This window comes from Embiotoca jacksoni, unplaced genomic scaffold (assembly GCF_022577435.1).
Source record: "Embiotoca jacksoni isolate LCO1_2020_lvr unplaced genomic scaffold, fEmbJac1.0.p SCAF_24, whole genome shotgun sequence".
Taxonomy (NCBI): Eukaryota; Metazoa; Chordata; class Actinopteri; family Embiotocidae; genus Embiotoca; species Embiotoca jacksoni.
The window spans coordinates 6,025,853-6,040,800 of record NW_027185375.1 but is presented as its reverse complement, the minus strand read 5'-3'; the positions used below and the strand labels follow the sequence as shown (position 1 = coordinate 6,040,800).

Below are 14,948 nucleotides of genomic sequence, written 5' to 3'. Positions count from 1 at the left end.
TTCGAAAAGAAATGGAGAGATCTGTCTTTAATCAGCTCACAACAGCAGCAGACATCAGACAGGGAATGACAGAAATTGACAGAATCAAGGAGACTCATAAAAAAGAGATTGAAGAAGCAGTGTGTGATTTAATTGATCAATGTCGAAAGAAAAAGGTCCAAATGACAGACACAGAGCTGGACAAAGAATTTAACAAGATATGGAGTGAAACACTGAAGAAAATGTCTTTTTATGGACAAAAGAGGACAGATGTCTTCACCAGCATACCCAGATGCTTGAGAGCAAATGTGGGACATAAGGGGAGTCATGCATGTCAATTATTAGATGAAGAGACGCTGAAAGATTGTGGAATACAGCCTTTCAAATATACAGCTCAAGGATACTACAAACAGTTTAAAGACCAATTCAGGAAGTTTTACAACCTTAAAATCCACACATGTCTGAGAGCATCATAAATGCGTGCACAAAGTTTGTAGCTGAAAGAATGGAAAAAAAAACCAATTACCATGACACTTACATCCAGGAGATCCTAAAGATGATTGATGCAAAGCTGCACAACAATCAAGATCTTAAGACGGACATCGAGTTTGAGGTTTCTCTGAAACAGCACATCTGTGGATTCGCAGCCAGACAGTTCCAGAAAATGCATGAAGATTTCATACAAGTAAATGATCCCTACAGATGTCTGATTAAAAACAAGGACAAGTTTTGTGCTGATTTCAAAGATGTGTTCCATGAACGAGACCAGTGCCAGAAGAAGGCAGAAGAATTCACCAACCAATGCTTGAAGCCGGCTGTTGAAGACTTTGTCAACCGTCACCTGGGAACTGATATCGTTGGTGAAAAGCAGAAAATTGCTTTTTCTGGATCTACTTTCAAAGAATGAATTTGAAGTCTATCTGAGCTACAGTCACTCTTATGAGAGGTATGCAAAGAAATGGATACTTGAACAAATAATTTTTTATGTTTTTATAAAGGATAATAAATCGTTATTGGAAGATCATCCTGACTGAGTGTACATGATATGAGCTATCAGACGTTTTCTTAGAATTCAGAATTACTTTGCGTTTCTGTCTTTAAAGTTTAAAAATATTTACACATGTAAACAAATTAAAGGATCAGTCATTCTATAAATATATACAGTATATGGTATCGTCAGTGTGTTACATTACTTCTGCTCAGTGACTGAATAAAGAGACAAAATCTGCAGTCTGGCTATGAATGTTTTTAATGTTTCCCAGATCAGAATCACAGCATACAGTGTATAATAACTTCTAAAGTAAACAGAAATATCATCACCTCATTTATTTATATAGTTTTACTTGACTTTTTTTTAATAATCATCTTTTTTTAAATTCCATTATTTAACATTTTTCTTCATCTCAAGTCTTGGGTTTCTGAACTCAACAAAGAATGTAAAAACGAGACAACAGGTGCAAATTGGCAGCAGAAACCAAGCTGAAGGGTCATAAGTGAGTGACAGTGTATGTTGTGTGTGTTTGCCGTTGCGAGTTGAGTGTTAATCACGTGCCGCCACACACCACTGACATGACACAGGATCTCTGAATAACATGAGTGATATGAAGCCGTCTTGTTTTGCTTGGCAGTTTTTGAGCACTTTGAAAGAAGCATCAACTGAAATCAACTGTGAACCACGAGGCTGCAGTGAGTACCTTTCGGACACAGGAAAGGCTAAATATGGGTTCGCGTACATCCGGTTGGATCCACACAAGCCCAGAGTCCGACTGACTTCTCCGATTGACTTAACATGTTGCCCATATTTCTGCTGTTTATAACACGAAACGTTTCTGCTACATCACATCACTGCGAGAGAAACACAACCTCGAGTGTGTGGAGTGAAACAACTCGACCACTTGTGTGATCTCATTACTCGATGAGGATATGAGGCATCTTATGGTATCAAAGCCCTCATGTCTGTCCCACATGTCACTGAGTGGCTACATGTAAACACTGCTACATGTTGAGAGAGCTAACATTAACTGGACTACTGCACTTGTGTTTGGTGTCTTGGTTTAGGTTCGTTTACGTCCTGAATCATTGAAAGGCAAAGCTGGCTTTTATCAGTGCTCTCAGCCTCTGAAATGTTGACATAAATACTCTGAAGTCATACACATCATGCAGCACAGATTCATCAGGAGTATACTTGGATCACAAGGAAGATTTCAAAATAAAAGCTTGCAAACACTTGGAAAAAGAAAAAAGACAGAGAGAAATAGATTTCACTACCATACCAGAACATAGAGCAATGAAACCACAGACCTAAACCATAATTATAAAATTTTAAAATGTAATTGGAAACTAGCAAATGCTAACTACTCTGTGTTCGGCCCTCTGTTGTGTCTGGGGCGTCTGTGGAGATGAATTCTGCTACAGTGACGTTCCTGGTTTGGAATCATGATGCTACAGGATGCCCACATGATGATAATAGGCAACATGAGAACAAGTTAAAAGAAAGAAAAAAAAGAAAGAAAAAGTATATTTTCAATGCCAATGGCAGCATTCATGAATTTGAAACCTCAAGTGGGCATTTTTTGAATCTGCAAATTGCACCTGTTGTCTTTTGTTGTCACAAAATAAGCATATCATTCATTCACTCAAATTTTTTTTTAAAATAAAATTAAAACAAACAAGAAACTTAATATTTACAAATATTTTGTCTGTTTGATTCTTACATTTAAAAATGTACAGTTTTGATCCTCTTCCAGATGTTGTGTCTGTCTCCATCCTGCGACCCAGTTTGGTATTTTTCTTGCCTCATCCAGTTTGCTCAGAGTGGACTGACTGCATTGAATCTGCCACAATGGCACCCTCCAGTGTTAGCTTATAAAATAGACAAGGAAAAAGAACAGACCCAAACTAAATACCTTGTTTCTGTTCTCGCCTCCAGTGGTGTCACTGTAGCCGTGTTGTGGTATGGTTTTACTTCACAACCCCTCACTGCCTCCATATCCACAGGAGTGTGTACAAAAGGGTTCATATGGACATATCGGTTCCCCTGTAGACAGATTAGCAAGGTATCCTCCTGGCAAACATTGTGGGTAGAGAGATGGTCGTGCCTTTGGATGTCCTTTCGTGCTTGTGATTAGTTCACCCTCTCTTGATTCTTCTGATTCTAATTTCTACATTTAAGGCTGTGAGTCTTTTTTCCGATATTCTCCCAAAGTCTCGTTTCCACAGCTTGCGTCCCTTTTCTGTCCACCATCTGTTCCGCCCACAGCACACCCAAGTCAGTTGTTTTGTGATTTACATTGTGCACATTTCCCCTTACAAAATCTCTGACAGGAGCAGCCAGGTCTATGTCTCCCCTTCCAGTCCTCCCCCACCACCCCATTAGGCAGTAATAAAATAGAAAACAAACAATCAAACAGGCTAAAGCTAGAGCACAAGCAAAGACAGCACCGGTGACTAACTTCTCCCATACTGGATGTAAGCTACCATGTGTTCCTGTGGGCTCGAACAACAGCACATCAGTTCGGTTAACATACTGTATTAAGCAGAGTATTACCCATGATCCGTGTTTGACATCTTTATCAGAGTCAGAGGGGGGCACTGCTGAGCTGCAGGCCGGCATATTCTCGCCCCAGAGAAAGGAGCAGAATCAGAAACTTTTACCCTGTTAAGGAGATCCCAGGCCCCCTTTTTCATCTTGCAGCTCTGCGCTGCGGGCCGTGAAAGCCCACTGGTTACCCTCAGTGTGCTTAAAGTTTAATTTACAACCGATGAGCTCACAAAACGTCACTAGCTGAGTAAACTAACCCTTGAATGGGAGGATAATAGCAGAGCTGAACTGAGGTCAGAAATGATGTGGAACGGCGCTGACAGAGAAGTCAGGTGTTTTGGATTTTTGTGATCACAGTGGGGAAGTTACGGGTGATCTCCGCATTATGAGCCTTGAATACGAAGGTTGATGGAGCGAGGAGGCGATGGCACGGAGAAGGGCGACTGGGTAAGCAGCAGGAAGGAGATCATATTGGAGCCTAAATCTTGACTTATTGGAGGGCGGGATCCTACCTGTCTGCCTCTCTATCTCTTCGTTTTCTAATTAGGGCCCACCTCTACCCAAGTGAAGCAGCTCTGATATCACTCACACACACACACACACACACACACACACACACACACACACACACACACACACACACACACACACACACACACGCGCACACACACACACACTCAAACAGGCACACATCCAACAGAATATGCATGTGCTGGAAATAGGGGGGCAGACAGGAGAGGGAAGGTGTACGTAAAAGAGCAGAGGCTGCCTGTCTCTGCTTTGTTTCCCACTGAAATAAAAAAAATAATTCTGTACAAGCAAGCTACAGCAACAGATTTGGTACCTCGTGTACCCTAAAAACTGATCATCTCCGTACAGACGGAAAGAAAAAGTAGTTACAGAGGGATGATGGGCTTGCTGCTGTCATGCTGCATCACCTGGTTGGAGAAATACCTGTAAATAAAACCATAAAGGAGAGCATGAACAGAAAAGTGTGTTCACAGTTGCTGCTTGGACTGTAACGTGAGATGTGTGGCAATGACTCCTTTTGAATAAATGAGGGAGGTGCAAATGATTTGCTGAGAGATTTCAGGAATTTCTGTGTATTCTGTGAAAGAAAACAAAGACCGAAATATTAAACGCGGACCGATATGACTTGATTAGATTTGGGAAACGTGCATTAACAGATACAGTGTCCTTTTCCCCGCCATCATCTTTAAAAAATAATTCATGCATAGTTCCCCACTGAGAAAACCCATTTATATACTTTCTCCTTTGTACACATTTAATATAACTATATATAATATCATTTCTCTATATCTATATTTTCAGCAAAAATTCTTTCCACAAAAAAAACAACAGTTAAACAAATGCTCGAAAAAAAAGAAACGAGATGAAAGAAAGAAAAAACACAATCGAGGGCCAGTTTGGCACTTTGTCATGAAAACACATAGCCTCCGTTAGTTGACAGTAAATAGGAATACTCTAGAATTTTCTTTAGGTTTTTTTTTTCTCCCTCGATGAGAAAGCAAACACAGTCGTACATACTTGGCACCAAGAATGCTGGTAGAATGAAAGTATCAGATATCAGTGTTTTCATAGCTATATGTTTACTGTATGTACTCTATGGCCCCTTCAGCAGCTCAGGAGATCATGAATCCCAAGAGCAAAAAGGAGCATTGCGAAGAGGGAGGGAATCACGTGTCGAATGAGAGGAACAACGCAGTAATAAGACACAGATGTAGAAAAGAGAAAGATATGTGCACATAAACACACCGGGGACAGAAAAAAAGAGATGACACCAAAGTAAAAAGAAGAGAAAACAACAAGGGGCAAAAAGCATTCGTCCCTTGGACAAAAGTCGGGGGTGCCTTTAGTCTGGAAACATCAGACCTTCTTTGAAAACAGTATCTTTCAAAAGATCTGAGCCACCCACCGAACTCATCACCTGCTGCCGCGCAGTTCAGTTACATCTCCACACGCCACCAGTAGAGGGAGCTGCTAAGTTGGACAGCACATGATGGACGGGGTGGAGTTGCTTTTGGAGAAACAAGAGAATAAGAGAACAGAACAAAGGCCCACATCCAGAGGCCTCCCTTCCAGATCAGTAGCAGAGCCAGTATTTCTGGTCCTTAGGTGGCGATGTGTCGGGCCAGTCCCTACTATACCCTGGTGGTGGAGTGGGGGTGCGGCAGGGTGTTGTTGTGGCCGGTGGAGGGGAAAGTATTGAAGGCATGAAGAGGCTGCATGCTGGTGATGGTACTGGGGATCATGGTGATGGTGTTCGGCGTCATCAGCGGCACGTCGTCCGGGGCACGGCGCAGCGCCAGCGTGTAGTCGGGCGGGCAGGCGGGCCGCAGAATGTCGTGGGGCCGAAGGGGCTCCATGTCGTGGTGAGCGTCGTGCTCCGAGTGCTTCATCTGCAGGGACATGATCTCCTCCTCCTGGCTGTGGGCCAGGTCGTTGGCAGGGCCGCCCCGCTGAGGAGATAGCCGGTGCCGTCGCATCTCGTGCCGCTTGTCGCGCTTGTAATAAAGGGCAGCGAAGGCCAGGATGTTGAGGAAGAGGAGTGACGCCCCCACGGCAACTGTCACGCTCAACTCTGTGGAGTAGTCACGGGTGTCTCCAGGAAAGAGGTCCTGGCGAGGACGCTCTGAACCCTCAGTCTCAGGATCAGAGGGGAAGGTAGGGTAGGGGTGACGAGTGGTACGAGGGCCTGGATTTTTGGGCCAGGGTCTGATGGTGCCGGTGCCCGGGCCTGGCGGAGAGCGGGTGGTGGTGGGGAAGAGCTCTTCATGTAGACTATGAAGATGGGGAACTAATTCCAGCCAGAAGGCCACCTTGTTGGCCCTGTAGTTGTCTCGAACACGGGGTTTCAAACCAATGTGGAGGTATTGCTTGTCCTTTGAATTGAACTTGGTCCAGATGACCTCTTCGAAGCGGTTGGGCTTGGTGTGAATGAACTTGGTGTCCTGAGGGACTGGCAAGTTGGGGTCCCTAGTGGAGCACAGAGGGGCATATCAGTTGTAAGTTTCAGGACATTGTTTTCATCAATATTGCTTAAAGAACATTGAGTTGTCATCAAAACACTGAATAAAGCCTTTTTTTAAGCTTGTATTTATGAACTTGCATCCAAATGAACTTTTACTCATATTTAGTGAGTGAAATCAAATCTGGTGAGTGAAATCAGACTTAGCTCAGAGATACACCTTTCTTACGGGAACCAAAACCTTTGGAAAGTCTCGTCAACTCTACTACGGAAGAAGCACTACGCTAGCAGAACAAGGCTGCAGACACACCTCGTAGCGAAAACAGAATTCAAAGTATATTGATATGAAATAAGGCCTACCCGGTTTTGGCAAAGTTGGTCCAGTACGTCATGACCACGGCGCTGAGCATCACATCATTTTTGGAGAAGTTGCATGGGAACAAGTCTGTGGCACCGATCATGGGTACGCCGAACACGTACGGTATCTCATCTCCGTGGGCAGCGTCGGCCCATTCGGGTCGCGTCTCGGTCTGGCAGTGGTGGTAGAACGTGTAAAAATAAACCGGCGACTGAAACTCAGCGTGCAGTTTTGCGGTGGCAACTGCCGGCGCCACCCACTGGTGATCGGTAAACAGAGCCAACAGAGTCTTCCTCCGCATGTCGCCATTGTCCCTGTCTGCCCAGTCTGTGTACATGAACTTAATGGTCTCCCTCAGGATGTCTTTGCCTGGAGAACAAAGATGTGGGAGGAGGAAAGGGGGGCAGAGGAAGGAAAAGGAGACAAATTGTGATAAGAGTAGAGTAAGAACAGTGGTAGAAAATTCCGACCGATGAGAGTGGTCAAGAGATGGGAAACAGATAGCTGAGAAAGACACGAGTACACGTTGCTCAGATGAACTGGAATTACAGGAACAGGGGAAAACATAATAGGTGTCTGTATGTGATTTAGAGATGTAGAAAAAAAGAAACTGAGCTACAAAAAGAGCTCAACTGAAAATATGCCTCTTACAAAGTAGAATGAGTGACAGGCACTTGAGCGTGACTGCATTATCCAAACGTGTCTGTATTTTGAGTGTTGCCTGCTGTGAGGGCTTTGCAGGCTGATCTGTTAGGAACAACAGCGCTGTGATTGGGAGCCGGCTGCCTGGGGGATGATGAGCGACAGCATTAGTGCCCACAGAGCCTCAAAGGCCAAAGCACAGACCCACCACGGTGAAAGATAATCTCGATGATAGGCAATCTCTTTAGTATGCCTGTCTTGGTTGATACACTTCACTGGGCTCCCATCTTATCTCCTCTCCTTCTTTGCCCACATAATGTTTTAAAGACTTGCATTTCCACAGGGAGCTGTTGCTCTGGAGTTGTTGATGTATTTTGTTGTTGTTGAGCGTGTTAAGTTAAAGCGAACGTTAACATATATAAGCTTTGTTTAGAACCAAAAAAATGAGACACTTTTATTTTATGAGTACCAAAAAGCAGAACTGTAGTGTGTAAGGTCATAACTTAGATATTAGGGAATATTTTTGCATTGAATTTTGATTTATATGGTCTACTTTACACCGACACATTTATATATATATATTTTTAAAAGTTTTTCCTTTATTTTTAGTCTTTTATGCATAGATCCCTGAAACATTTCAACTAACAGAGCTCCTAATAACCCAAAACAGTTATGATACTACAAAACTCTTGTTATCTGGACATGGAGGAGCTGGAAGGCTGACGGATGTGTGAGATTGGTATTCCTTACCCTCGGGGTATCCGTAGAGGTTGTCGACAAAGTTAGAGATGGTGTAGTCAAATGCAGCGGCTGAGATGCCGTCGTTGTCCTCGCTGTCGTCCACAAACTTCAGGCCCTCTCCTTGGTTCACTCCTATTAGGATGTCATAGTTGAGGAACTCCCCCTGGTGGTGCAAAGATGGGAATGACATGTTGAGTGCTTAAGTTGGACTGTCTGTACATATATCAAATCTAAAATCACATGTATTCACGTGTATTTGTCTGTAAGGTCAACTTTTTGATCCTGTTTTTTTTTTTTTTTTTTTTTATAGATGTGATATTTATGACTGGAAATGTTCATGTGCATGAATACCTTTTGTTCACAAACCAGAGACCTATTTTTACTGCTTTGACACTGCAATTCTTTTCCTTAAATTCCGAACATTTGCTCCATCAAAACATAATAAATACGTCAAACATTCAATAATGCCGCGGGTTCCAGCTTCAGGACTGCACAACCTGTAAGAACTGTTCTCGTAGAGTCTTCAAAGTCTACAGTGTCAGCACCGGAAACCTTTTCATGCTCACCTATATTTATTTCTTACAGATTATGAATTGCTTTGGGGATCTAATAGAAGAGTCTACCAGAGTAACAACAAAGCAGATGCAGCTGTCACATTTGTACTCCTCTGCATCACATATCACATACAGTATGACACTGGGTCCATTGCAGTTATTATTTGTAACAAAGTGTTTTCCCACCAGTTTTTTTTTCATGTTCTTTCCTGCATGTGAGAGATTTCCATTGTTTAACAGAATTACTTTTTTTTTTTAAATTTAGCAAGCAAGCAAGTTAACAGATCCACTCGGGGTGTACTCACACTAGGCCCGTTTGACCTTGTAACGTGGCCGAGCACGACTGTACATCCCCACTGCCCCGCCGGCCTGCACTCGTATCGCAGTTCGCATTCTGGGATCGAGCACGCTTACGTCGTCACGATGCGATGTTTGTTGAAGAAAAGTGCTACAGTGTTCGTGACTGTACTGATTTTGTGGTTTGGAGTCATTTTGCGTGCAGAGACACACAACCCGCTCACATGCCTTATGGATTTAGCCATTATGTAATGCAGTGAAAATAACTTTTATGGAGGTAGCTGTCGTTGAGGGAGGAATTTGCTGCTTGACTTGTCGACTACAATCCACGTTGATCGATAAGGTGAGAGCCAGACCCGATCTTAACCCAAATATTCCTGAATTAAGACATCCAGGAACTTTGGTTTGTCCACGCCCTCTTTTGGGGGAAAACAAGGAGCACTCTTCACAGACTTTGATGTAAGCTGTAAAAAACCAAACTATTAGAAAACCAGCTGGGTTAAATTACCCAAAGACACTTCTCTGACAGTACATAGAGGTCCACTCTACCTACCATGGAACACACTACAAAGATTGACAAGTTTAATTTGATCCCTCTTCAATCTCCGGACTAGCATCCAGCAGGTGCAATAACCCCACTCAGTGTCCAGAGGTGTCTCACTCTCAGTAAAAACACAATTAAGACCGTGAAAGAGTCATATGTTACTGTCACATGCAGTGGTTTCCAAACCAGGAAGCCACCAGATGAAAGACAATAAAAAGGCCATGCAATTTTTTTTAATTTTGAGATAAATAATTATATTTACTACTTTTTTTCTCTTTTCTTCTAAAGTATTTCAACAAAACTGAAAAGAGAAAATCCCTCTTTTATTGAGAAACTCATCATGTGTCCTGTGACGAAGGGTTTATAAGTTCAATGTTTTTTATTGAAGATCAAAAGAAAAAAGAAAGAAAAAAAAAAAAGACTGCACCATGGGTCTAAAATAAACCACCAAGGAAATGTACATCACCAACACTGGAGTTATTTTCACTGTCTAACAGCTTTGAAGGGTGTGACCTCGCACCGGCTGGTAAACGTCACCGCCAGTCTCCTGACGCTGTGGAAACGTCACACCTGCTCTGACAAGTTCTTCATGTTCTCTTCCTGTCCGGTGTCTCTTCACAGCTAAAGCCACTCTACTCGCACGATAATAAAACCCGGCAGAGAGCATATGTGCTGCCAGAACCCCACCTGCTGCATGAGGATCTCGGGATCGTCGGGAACCACGTCTCCGTCCACCACGGGACCGAAGGCGATGTGGTAGCGGGCGGGCTGGATGTCCTGGTCCACCAGCTCCCTGAAGTTCTTGCGCCTCAGGCAGTCGACGAGGTCTGCCGTCTCGGTGTAGGTGCAGCCCACTTTGCGGGCCAGGATCTTAGTGTACTTGAGGGGCTGGTAATTGACGGACCAGCTTGAGATAGCCGTTCCACTCTGGGCTATGGCCCTGTGGAACAGACCTGAAAGGACAGGTGGGAAAGAGGGACATTCATATTACGGTGGGGCAAAATAATACGGCATTTTTTTAAAATCAGTCCTTAACACATGATGAAACGTGACAGTCTCTAAATTGTCGTGCATTTCCCCCAGTTTTTATATTTTTTGCAGGCAGGATGGAGATGTTTGAAGAAATTCAGATTCGGGACAGGACAGGATGTAGAAAGACTGCATAAACCACATATGAACTTCAAATTACCCTTTATTAAAACTGCAAATTTTGATTTTCTTTCATCCTATTTTTTTTCACGAGACAAAAACTGTCAGATCTGCGATGGCACTACAGAGCAAAAGCATCACTGACAGAGCACACTGTGGTGCTGTAGCTCCCCAAAAAAGTCGAGGCAGGACTGGGAATAAGCTCATCCGAGATGTCAAAAGAGCCATTCTCCTCTTTCTTGTGCTGGCTGTTTCCTCTCTCAGCCTCTCTCCAGCTATATATTTCCTCCTCCCTCTCTTCCTCTTTGTCTCTCTCTCTGTCTCCTTAGTTCTGCCTGTCCTGTGTTGTTTGAACCACTCAAGTGGCTCGTTAAGGGGCCGCCTGCCTCACTTGTTTCCACTCGCGCTCCCTTTCTTCGTTTTTCTCTCCTCTCCTGGGCCGAGGATTGGTCAGTTAATTATTAAGCAGAGCCGCAGAGCCTCCTTTCCCTGGGAAATCAATTATAGCAAGTAGTAGCTGGGAAACAGCTACACCTACATGTCTGCACTGAGAGAGACAGAGGGGGGGGGGAGACAGACAGAGTGGGTATTTTTTATTCGTCTTCAAAATCAGTTTCTTTGTCACTCCCCGAGTGCCTCCTGCCTTCCATACTTGGCTATTTCTCTTCCCTTATTTTCCATTTCGGTGCATTTCCTTTCCCTTTACAACACTACCTCTTTCTATCTGTCCTTTCCTTGTCTTCTTCTTAACACTTCGCATGGACAACGTCCCGCCCCACCCGCTTCATCCTATCAGTATCACTTACAACCCCTCCCTCCATCCCGTCTGCCACTTCCCTCCTGCTATCCATCCCGAGTGTCTCCGCTGTCGGACTTGATTTGTGACGCCGTGTCGTTGACATGATTGGTGTCCCTTAAGCATGCGGATGACGGACTCCTTACCTGGCAACCCGGGCGGGGAAGAGGGAGGGGAGCATGACAGACAGGCGGCGTCTAGCGGGCTGATGTTACACCGTTAGATGCTGATGAAGAGGAAGATGACGATGGGGTGACGACAAAGCGGAGGTGTGAGAACAGACAGGTGGCAGTGGGGTGAGGTGGGTCGGTGGTTGTCAGCACCACGAGACAAAGGGTTAATGCAGGTTTCCCCCGTCGAGGGTCCTTTTGTGGGGCTTCATCGAAAAATGTAAGATTAAACAATAACTGTCAACAGTTCTGGTTACAATCTAAAAATCTAAAACAAAACATTCACTTCGTGGGACATTTATCCTTTTACTTACTTTTTGAGAGTTAAATGAAAAAAAAAAAATCATCCCACTTTTATGTCCGCCGAGCCGGGAGGTAATTACCCTATCTTAGCATAAAGGCTGAAAGCACAGAAAATGTACTTAAAACATTTCTAAATTTCACAAATTAGCAGACATCCTATTTGTTTAATCGTTACGCAAAGAGAAATGCAAATAAATTGTAATAAAACCAACTAATAATCATTACAGCATGTGATAAGCGTGTTTTTCTTAAGTTTGAAATAAGCCAAGCTACGACTGCTTCCTCTCTTTATGCTCAGCTTGGCTAACCACCTCCTGTACCGACTTTAACTTTGTAATAAACACACAGACAGAAGTGTGCAAGCTTTTTATCTCCTCCAAAATAGTACAGTATTCCTTTAAGTAATTCTTTTTATCCATGAAAGACAGGCCATTTCAGCTTTGCACACTTCATTTCAGAGAAAGGGTTAGCATGGTCAGCAGTGGTTAACGGGTCATGATGCCGGTCCATAACGAGGGGCTTCTCTTGTGATATTTGCAGGTTTTTTTTTTTTCTTCCTACTTTTAGATTCTACAGTGTATGCACTTAAAAAAAACAAACCCTCCTCAGTCAACATGTTCTGCATTGGCACTTAATACCAGCCTTAAGTACTTTGTGACCACCGTTATGTAACAGGCGTGGTGGTCTTGGGAGGCTTCTAACTGCTAAGTGGGTCACCTGCCAATAAGGGGGGGGGGGAGTCCGTGGCATGCCCGGGTTAATCAGTGGTAATTGTAGAGGTTGTGTCGAAAGGGTACAGGGACACAGCAGCGGTGCACAGATGCTCACTCGAGTTTTGACGACACATTTGTTTTCAAGGCACATCGACACAGACAGGATGAGTCAAAATTAAAGACGAGTCAGATGTTTGCTCGGTGCCTCACACACACACACACATGCACACACACGCACACAGAGCAGTAATTGAAACAGATGTGTGGTGGTGTGAACACGCTCTCTCTGATCTCTCTTTCTTTTCACCCACCATTTCTTCCTCGTTTCTTGTCCTTTACAGTTTGCGTGTGCGAGACGGAAAATTAAGAGAGGAGAGCGACATTGAGGGAGAGTCCTCGAGCGGCGGAGAGAGCAGAGAAGTTGCGATCGGAGGAGGACAGCTTCAAGAACAGCATGATCAAAGGCGGCGAGTGCGTGACCATTTGGCTGCGGATCGTCAAGTTACACTGATCTCAATTCAGATCAAAGTCGAGTGGTCCGGAGGCCTCTGTCTTTCGGTGGTTCAATATGAACACTTAGCCCTCGGGGTGTGTTGTTGGTAATGGGGAGCATGAGGTCAGACAGAAGTAAGGTTTCGATGGAGGTAGAGCCTTCCTGCTGCAGAGCAGTGGACCGTGAACAGAGCCGGGAGTGCTCGCCAAGCTCGGTAATGCGGGGTAATGTTGGAGCTCCCATGTCATTTATCCTCCAAAGACATGAACGACATAGACTAGATCAAACCTGGACTTGCTCATTAGGCACATGACTGCTTAAATTCTTCAGTTCAAAGGCGAAGCAGAGTTTTCCTTTGGGGATGGAGGTGTCAAGTGAACACCACAGGACTTAAATGATTTCTGGGCCGGATGCTGCAACCTGAGACTTTTCTGCTGTGATCCCATTTTACGTTAAATAAAACACGGGTCATCACATAGCAGAAGGATAAATAAAAGCAAAAATAGTCTGAACAACAGTAATTCAAGCAAAACATGAACATACTGTATGGTTTTAATAGGACGGTTTTTAAATATGCTTTGGGGCTATTTAGGGATGAGCAAGAAATGATCTAAACTGAAGACTGAAACATCACCATATCACATAGAATTTATGGCAGCAGCAATAATCCAAAAATCAATAAATTTATAATACACAAAGCTGGATCCAGGCTATTACTGTAGCAATTGCAAAAAAAAAATCCCCACCCTTTATATTCCATAGATCCCATGACCAGTGAAGGCTGTGCTTGGCTTTTCTATCTATATTAATGAATCTACAGACATACAGACAGAAACACCACGTGGATGGTGAAATCACATGAAGAAAAATGACTGCTGTACCAAGAGAAAAAGGCAACAACAGAACGCAACGAAGCTTTCAATTTACCCTCCGAGTGGTGTGAGAGGATGAGGAGGTTGACGCAGGACGCCCCCGCTCCAGAGCCGAAGATAGTGATCCTCTCCGGGTCCCCGCCGAAGTGGCCGATGTTCTCGTTTAGCCAACGCAGGGCCTGAATCTGGTCCAGCAGGCCGTAGTTTCCCTTCGCGGACTGGTCTCCGGTACTAAGGAAGCCTATTTGTATGAAACAAAGATGGATGGAGGATGAAGGTGAGGGAGTGTATTTGGGGAGACGACAGGGAGACAGGGATAAGGATAAAGGAAAAGAAGACGAGAGGAAGAAGAGATGCGTAGATGGGAGGAGAATGAAGAGAGAACAGAGAGACAAGATGATGTTAGTATCAGTACCTTTAATATTTAGTACCTGTCTGGCAAATGATCTCGACTGTGGCCTGTAAATCAGCCTCTGACTGAGGGGGAATTGCAAGACTCCGGAGAACAAGTGTGTATGTGCTTCAGCGTGCAACACCATCATCCATCAACAAGGAGCCACAGACGGTGCTCAGACACAGCAAAGGGAGTGCGAGAAGAAATTGCTTTTTTAGGTCCTCTCTTAATGACATTTACTCTGTCTAATGCCATTGTGCAGAGACTTTTGCACAAAACCACTCAGAGTACAGCAGCCTGCACTGAAGAGCATATGTGGCCCTGTAATCTGAATCATACCTCATGACTGGATTACAAACGATGACACAGTGTGCTTGTCATTTCGATTTGGACAATGTCCTTCTTTTTTAATC

The 14,948-nt window shown here is 44.0% G+C and overlaps 1 protein-coding gene across 3 annotated transcripts in view; it reads right to left on the bottom strand.

Moving 5' to 3' along the window:
- Positions 1-1,210: 1,210 nt before the first annotated feature.
- nlgn2a (neuroligin 2a) overlaps positions 1,211-14,948 on the bottom strand; it is a 134,213-nt gene continuing 120,475 nt past the window's right edge. For all 3 annotated transcript variants that reach the window (XM_069159188.1, XM_069159189.1, XM_069159190.1), the window contains 5 exons: positions 14,197-14,382; positions 10,333-10,598; positions 8,260-8,413; positions 6,870-7,236; positions 1,211-6,517 (listed from right to left, as the gene is read on the bottom strand). In XM_069159188.1, coding sequence (XP_069015289.1) covers positions 5,683-6,517; positions 6,870-7,236; positions 8,260-8,413; positions 10,333-10,598; positions 14,197-14,382 — 1,808 coding nt within the window. In that variant the 3' untranslated portion in view covers positions 1,211-5,682. The remainder of the gene's footprint in view (positions 6,518-6,869; positions 7,237-8,259; positions 8,414-10,332; positions 10,599-14,196; positions 14,383-14,948) is intronic.